This window comes from Benincasa hispida, chromosome 1 (genome assembly GCF_027475165.1).
Source record: "Benincasa hispida cultivar pf3 chromosome 1, pf3_genome.v1.1, whole genome shotgun sequence".
NCBI classification, from domain to species: domain Eukaryota; kingdom Viridiplantae; phylum Streptophyta; class Magnoliopsida; order Cucurbitales; family Cucurbitaceae; genus Benincasa; species Benincasa hispida.
In genome coordinates this window covers 56,067,756-56,075,514 of record NC_143478.1, presented here as the reverse complement: position 1 = coordinate 56,075,514, position 7,759 = coordinate 56,067,756, and the positions used below count along the sequence as shown (strand labels likewise).

Genomic DNA, 7,759 nt, shown 5'->3' with positions numbered 1-7,759 from the left:
GAGCACCGAGACCATGCGGTAAAGAACAATGTCAAGCTATGACATTAAGAAGTGGCAAGACGACGGTCCCCATGCCACCAGTACCGGATTCAGTGAAAAGGCCAGTACACTCAATCATCAATGATGACCACTCAACCACAAACAACAGCACTACCAATTCAGAAGAAAATACCTCTACAAAGAATGAATCTCAGCAAGACTCAGAATCAAAGTCACCGCAACCTCCAGCTCCTTAAACACAGCAAACAAAGGACCTCAATGAACTGCCAGTTGAACAGGAAGTACGGCGGGATCCTCCACCTTTCCTATCTAGGCTGAAAAAGAAAGATGACAGCAAATAATTCAAGAGGTTTCTGGATGTTCTCCGACAATTACATATCAACATTCCCTTAGTAGAAGCATTGGAACAAATGCCGAGCTATGTGAAATTCCTCAAGGACATACTCGCCAACAAAAGGAAAATCAGGAAGAATGAAACGGTCACATTAACATATGAGTGTAGTGCGCTCTTTCAAAACAACATCTCCACTAAAATGAAAGATCCAGTGAGTTTCACATTGCCATACTCAATAGGCGGAAAATAAGTCGGAAATGCGCTGTGTGACTTAGGGGTAAGTATAAACCTGATGCCCTTGTCAATCTTCAAAAAGTTAAACATCGGCAACGCAAGACCCATAACAGTTACGTTCCAGTTGGCCGATAGATCAATAACGCATCTAGATGGCAAAAAAGAAGACGTGCTCGTGCAAGTGCATAAATTCATCTTCCCTGCTAACTTTATCATATTGGATTATGAAGCTGACATTGAGGTGCCAATCATCTTAGGTCGCCCGTTTCTCGCAACAGGGCGAGTGCTGATCGATGTACAGAAAGGAGAACTGACCATCAAAGTCGACCATCAGCAAGTCAAATTCAACGTTCTCAATGCGTTGAAATACCCAGGGGATATGGAAAATTGTCAATATGTTGGAGAACTGCAGGAAGAACATTGGCACGAGTCTCAAGAAGAGTCGGAGGAAGAAGACTTTAGGATTGGCGCAATGTGGGAGAAGAATTGTGCCGCAATATAAACTGAGCCAGATTTTGAAACAATCAAGTTATCTGAACGAGCAATGCAACAAACTAAGTCATCTTTAGAAGAACCACCCATGTTGGAGTTGAAGGCATTACCAGTGCACCTCAAATATGTTTATTTAAGAGGCAATAACATTTTACCGGTTATAATCTCTGCCTCACTGAGCAAAGAAAAGGAGGAAGCACTTATTTAGATCCTTAAGAACAACGCAAAAGCCTTGGGATGGACCTTAGCAGACATTCGAGGGATCAATCCCTCATATTGCATGCATAAGATTTGTCTTGAAAAAGGAAAAACAAGATCCATAGAGAGGCAGCGCCGTTTAAATCCTGCCATGAGAGAGGTTGTAAAGAAAGAGATTGTGAAGTGGCTTGATGTAGGCATCATTTACCCCATATCTAATAGTAGCTGGGTAAGCTCAGTGTAATGCGTTCCAAAGAAAGGGCGTATGATAGTCGTCACCAACAGCAAAAATGAGTTAATTCCTACAAGAACAACCACGGGGTGGAGAATATGTATGGACTACCGTAGGTTAAATCTGGTCACAAAGAAGGACCACTTCCCACTCCCGTTTATTGATAAAATGTTAGATCGACTGCCCCGTGGCATGAATTCTTTTGCTTTCTTGATGGCTATTCAGGGTATAACCAGATTGCGATTGCACCGGAAGATTAGAATAAAACAACTTTCACATGCCCATTCGGCATATTTGCATTCCGTGCATGCCTTTTGGACTCTGTAACGCACCAAGCACCTTCCAAAGGTGTATGATAGCCATATTTTCAGATTTCTTGGAGGAGTCAATCGAGGTGTTTATGGATGACTTTTCAGTTTTTGGCAACACCTATGACTCCTGTTTATCAAATCTGGAAAAAGTCTTGAAGAGATACGTTGAAACAAATATGGTTCTGAACTGGGAGAAATGCCATTTCATGGTTGAAGAAGGAATCATGATAGGTCACAAGATATCAAAGGCAAGATTGGAAGTTGATCAAGCAAAAATTGATGCAATATCCAAGTTACCACCACTTGTCAATGTAAAAACACTTAGGAGTTTTCTGGGACATGCGGGGTTTTATCGAAGATTCATCCGCAACTTTTCTCATATCGCAAGACCCCTAAGTGTGCTCCTTGAGATTGATCGCGAATATGATTTTAATGACGCATGCACTGAAACATTTCACACGTGAAAAATGCGCTCATCATCGCACCTATTATGGTTGCGCTCGATTGGATGCAACCCTTTGCGTTGATATGTGACGCCAGTGGATATGTAGTGGGCACAGTCTTGAGTCAGTGCAAAGACAAGATTTTGCATCCTATCTATTATGCCAGTAAGACGTTAAATGATTCGTAGGAAAATATACAACCACAGAGAAAGAAATGCTCGCAGTGGTGTTTGCGCTGGAGAAATTTTGACAGTACTTAATTGGATCAAATGTAGTGGTGTATACTAATCATTCTGCGATAAAGTACCTCATGACAAAGAAGGATGCAAAACCAAGAATGATAAGGTGGGTACTACTCCTGCAAGAATTTGACCTAGAGATTAAAGTTCGAAAGGGCACTAAGAACTAAGTTGCTGATCATTTGTCACGGTTAGAAAATTGCGAGGTTTAGAAGAAAGAGAAAGAAATTGAAGAAAGATTCCCTGACGAGCAGCTTATGTCGGTATTCGTTAATGTTTCATGGTATGCGAACATTGTAAACTTCATAGTTTACGACCAAGTACCAGAAGACTACTCATACTAGCAGAAGAAGAAGCTGAGACACGAAGTCAAATTTTATTTCTGGGATGACCCCTTCTTGTATTGACTCGAACCTGATCATATTTTGAATCGATGCGTTCCTGAGCATGAGACTAAGCACATTTTAGAACTTTGTCATGAGTCCCCTTATGGAGGACATTTTGGGAGGCAACGAACCGCTGCAAAAGTTCTACAGAGCGGCTATTTTTGGCCAACACTATTTAAGGATGCCCATGCCCATGTTGTGCAATGCGACAGATGCCAAAGAATAGGGAACATGTCCAGAAAGGATGAAATGCCTTTGACTTCGATTTTAGAAATTGAATTGTTTGATGTATGGGGAATCGACTTTATGGGCCTATTTCTGCCTTCAGAGGGTCATCAATATATTCTGGTTGTGGTTGATTATGTATCAAAGTGGGTTGAGGCCATCGTATGTGCTAAAAACGATGCGGCCACAGTGGCGAAATTTCTCAAGAAAAATAACTTCACACAATATTGAACGCCCCGTGCCTTAATCAGCGATGAAGGCACACATTTCATCAACCGCATCATCACCAACCTGTTGACCAAATTCAATGTCAGCCATAGAGTTGCAACCGCATATCACCCACAAACCAATGGGCAGGCAGAAATTTTTAACAAAGAAATCAAGACCATCTTGGAGAAGGTAGTTAGTACCTCCAGGAAAGATTGGTCACCTAAGCTTGACGAAGCATTATGGGCATACAGGACTGACTTCAAAGTTCCAATCGGCATGTCCTCATATGCTCTGGTCTTCAAAAAAGCTTGTCATCTGCCTCTCGAGTTGGAACACAAAGCAATGGGGCCAAGTAAAAGGCTGAATTTTGATCTGTCAAGTGCGGGGGAAGTTCAGAAGTTACAGTTGAATGATCTGTCGAGTGGCGAATGAATGCCTACGAAAATGCCAAGCTTTATAAAGATCGAACCAAGAAGTGGCATGATGACCGCATAAGGAAAAAAACATTCTTCGAGGGTCAAAAGGTACTTTTATTTAATGCGCGTTTGCGATTGTTTCCAGGAAAGTTGAAGTCCCACTAGTCTGGGCCATTCCGCATCAAGACTATCTTTCCCCATGGCGCAGTTGAGCTAACAACTGAGGATGGAAGCAACAAAGTCAATGGTCAAAGAATTAAGCCCTACTATGGGGGCAATGTGGAAGGACACATGGAGACCATCGACTTAGGTAAGCAGGATTGACCGCTTGCGGGGATGCTATTGTGGTAACTCTGAAAAACTTCTTTCAATCAACATCCCTACATCTATCTTTATCGCTTTATTACCGCTTTCTTTACTATTTTCCTTATCGCTTTCTTTAATGCTTTCTTTACTGCTTTCATAAATTAGTTTATTGTGTTATTCAATGTAGTTTATTATTTGCCTTAGTTAATTCCTTGCTTAGTTCAATTTATTTACTTTTCTGCTGTAGTTTGCGTTGTTCTTAAATCTCCGTGAATGATTGACTAAAAAGAAAATGAACACCGCAAAGTCTTATCGACTTAATGAAAAAAAATATAAATAATAAATAATAATAAAAATAAAAATAAACATTAATGAATATTCGGTATGCATTGCGATAACGGGTGCATCTTGTGCTGATAAGATACACTTTGCGTCCATCTTCCTCAAATGCATTGCACTAAGGGGTGTGTTGCGTGCATATGTATTTTGCACCCGTCCTAAGCGAAAATACACTATGTCGAGGTAGTGTTGCGCCAGTAGAAATATTGTGCGCCCGTCCTCCAGAAATGCGCTGAGCTGAGGGGTGTGTTGCAATAATACATGCGTTGTTGCTTGTCCTCCGCAAATATGCATTTGTGGTAACGGATGCATTACGTTAATCTTTAACCTTGCGCCCATCCGAATAAAATACAAAAGAAAAATACTTTTTTGCAAGAGAGTAGTCTAATCGTTTAGGCTTCCGAGGAAATCATGACTTAGCAGATGAAAGGACATCCTTTTCTGCTAATTCATAAATGCGAGAAGCGCGGCGGACAGGCTTTTTGAGAATCTCGAAGCCTGCCACGCAGAATTTGCGTTGGGCCCATCAAGGCCCAACCTATAAATTCCCTCCTCCTTCATCTGAGGAAGTTTATTTGAATCTCTAACCAAAAGAAAACCCTAAGCAAATGCCCTGCATACCAGACCTTCGAACTTTCTTCTTAAGTCCAAAGAATTTTCCAACTCTTCCACTCAGCGAAACCATGGCCGAGCAATCCTCATATTCATCTTCCCTGCCTTCATCACCTTCCCTAGCCTAAGTCACTGCACGGGAGGCAGCATTCCTCATAGCAAGCCGCCGCCTCGCCGCCCAGCCAAAGCCTATCCAAAGAATCGTCGAAAAATCGCGGTGAAAACTCGTTGTAGCCAAACCACTTCCAATCCGAGAGGGGCCAAGCACGGAGAGTGCCCCACTCCCAGCACTGTCATTAGAAAGTGAGAAGAAAAGAAGAGATGACAAAGAAGTGTTTGGGAGCATCCTGAGCAACATGGAGAAAGAGGGAGGGCTACCCAAAGCCGGAGTTATTAATCAGCCCTTGTCTTCGGAGGGGGAGATGGCAGAAGCTTCGCGGAGAAGTGCCCTGGCCGTTGCGGATCCTAAGGAAACTGTTCAAACAGAATCCTATGACAGACCCACCAGGGGCAATTTGGTGAAGGTGGGAGCGAAGAGCAGCCTGAAACGACAGAAGGGAAGAAGAAGAAAAAGCAAGGAGAAGCGGGCAGAAGAAGATGAAAAGGCCCAGCCAAAGAAGGAGAAAAAGGAAAAGAAGTCGTGTGAGAAGAGGCAGCGCGGGCAAGAAAAGAAGTGCCTGAAGAAGGAAGAAAAGAGAAAGAGGGCTGAAAACCTGGATGTCGACAGAGAATCCACCACCGCAAAGGTGGAAGAAGGGGTTTCACTGTAAGAAAAAGAATCAGCGCATCCTCAAAAGGCATCAACACATATAAGGACTGTTGTGACAGAAGACAGAGAAGACCCGGACATTACCCCTCTAATGCGGCGTCGTAAGGAGAATGCGCCACAAGGGTCAACAAGTGACCCAAAATTTTGGCAACGTCTAGCAGAAGAGAAGGAAAGGAGAAAAAGAGAAGAAGAGGAAAAACAAGAGAAGATGTTACATGTGCGCCAAATCATCGCATCTGGCGATTTGGCAAGAAAACTCCACGATGAGAGGGTGCACCGTAACAACGTAATTTTGGCAAAAGAAGAAAGAAGAAGGCTCGAGGATGAGCAACACATATTGCTGGCCATGGAGAAGTTCGAAAAAGAAATGAGAGAAAAAGAAGAGGAAGAAAAAAAAGAAGAAGGAAGAGAAGAAGAAATGGCACAAGGTTAGTGTGCAGCATGCCAAAGAAAACAAAAGAAAAGAAGTTGCGGAGTGGAGAAGGGAAGAAGAAGAACAGCGCAAGGAACGGGAATGCAAACAGAAATAAAACTCTCGCTCTGCATTGGCTCAAGATAAGGGCAAAGAAAAAGTTGAAAGCAGTGAGCCTGCGTTGACCAAAAGACGTCCATCAACGAAGAAGGAAAATGATGACATGATGATGGAGATGGGTTTCTTTCCTACGTCAATGCCACTACCTGATTTAATTACAAGTGTTGTGCTGGAGCATGGGTGGGAGACATTATGCCAATGCCCATCCATCATAATTCCTACGAAAGTGAGAGCTTTTTATAATGGACGGCTCCATGACACCAAAGATGCAGTGATCGTGAAAGGATGGACAGTGCCATTCAGCGCAAGGGACATTAACGAATTATATAAGATGAAGGACATCCCGGATACGCCGAGCAACAAAATTATTGATGATCCCAAAGAAGAGCAAATGAGGGATACGCTGAGAACATTAATGCAACCGGGCACTCGGTTGTCGGTATCTTTGAAAGGCATAAAGGACCTTGCATCCAACAAACTGCTTCCAGAAGCGCATCTTTGGGTTTACTTAGTGAAACGGCGACTCATCCCTACATCGCATGACAAAACAGTTTCAAGGGATCGAGTAATGGCCGCATATTGCATAACATGCGATATTCTGATTGACGTGGGCTAATTGATGGCAAAGCAAATTTGAGGTTTTGAGGGCATGTGAGAAGCTAGTACTTCTTTCCTTGGACGATTTCAAGCTTATGCCTCTCTGTGGGTTTAGGTATTGAAGAGGAGCCAATGCCAGAGGTCCACGGTCTCATCAACACAAAGATCTTGAGAATGCTTCTCAAGGACTCTCCTCACTGCCTCAAGCTTCCACCCAAACGGCCCCTCATTGATCTAAATGTGTCGTAACAGCCCAAGCCGAAGAAGCAGCGCAAAGATGACAAAGGCAAGGAAAAAGTCCAAGAGCAATTAATGCAAGACCAAATACCCTTAGACCCCTTACCTTTATTATTCGCACTTCAAGCCCATCTATGGAACCCCTTTCCTCATTCCCGGAATACTTTACCAATCTCCTTCTCGCCCCAGACTTAGACAATGCATCCCTAGCAGCATCTTTCCCCCATCCATCTCCACCACATTTTTCACCTCCATCACCGCATGTTGATGACCCACATGGTTTGGGTGAAGGCACTTTCGCTCAACCTCAAACCGTTGATGGTGAAAAATCGCAGGCGCATCCCACCACCGCAACCCTTGCTGCTGACCTAGCAGAGATGCGTTCACTTCTTTCCCAACAACAGTATTTCTTCTGCCAAATAATAACAGAGCTACAAGAGAGCCACGCAGAGTTGCGACATTGTATAGCGATGATGCGGCAGGTGCTGATCAATATCCAACGCAACATTTTCACTATCCACCTGAACCAGAGACAAATGGCGAAGCGCAACCATGAATACTTTAACTTCTTGACAGCATACTTACATGGTCCCATGGTGCCTCCCCATTTACAGCAACCTCTGCATTTTGAAGAAGCTCATCGAGTT

At 43.3% G+C, this 7,759-nt stretch overlaps 1 protein-coding gene across 1 annotated transcript; it reads left to right on the top strand.

Moving 5' to 3' along the window:
• The first annotated feature begins 410 nt into the window (after positions 1 to 410).
• On the top strand, positions 411 to 1,070 carry LOC150038560 (uncharacterized). Its single transcript, XM_090313601.1, has 2 exons — positions 411 to 545; positions 651 to 1,070. The coding sequence occupies exons 1-2, from the start codon at positions 411 to 413 to the stop codon at positions 1,068 to 1,070; spliced, it is 555 nt and encodes a 184-aa protein (XP_090169727.1).
• The last annotated feature ends 6,689 nt before the right edge of the window (positions 1,071 to 7,759 follow it).

Coding starts and splice junctions, on each gene's coding strand:
- LOC150038560 (XM_090313601.1), top strand. CDS start 411: ATGCCGAGCTATGTGAAATTCCTCAAGGACATACTCGCCAACAAAAGG. Junction 546..650: donor CCACTAAAATGAAAGATCCA/GTGAGTTTCACA, acceptor ATCTTCAAAAAG/TTAAACATCGGCAACGCAAG.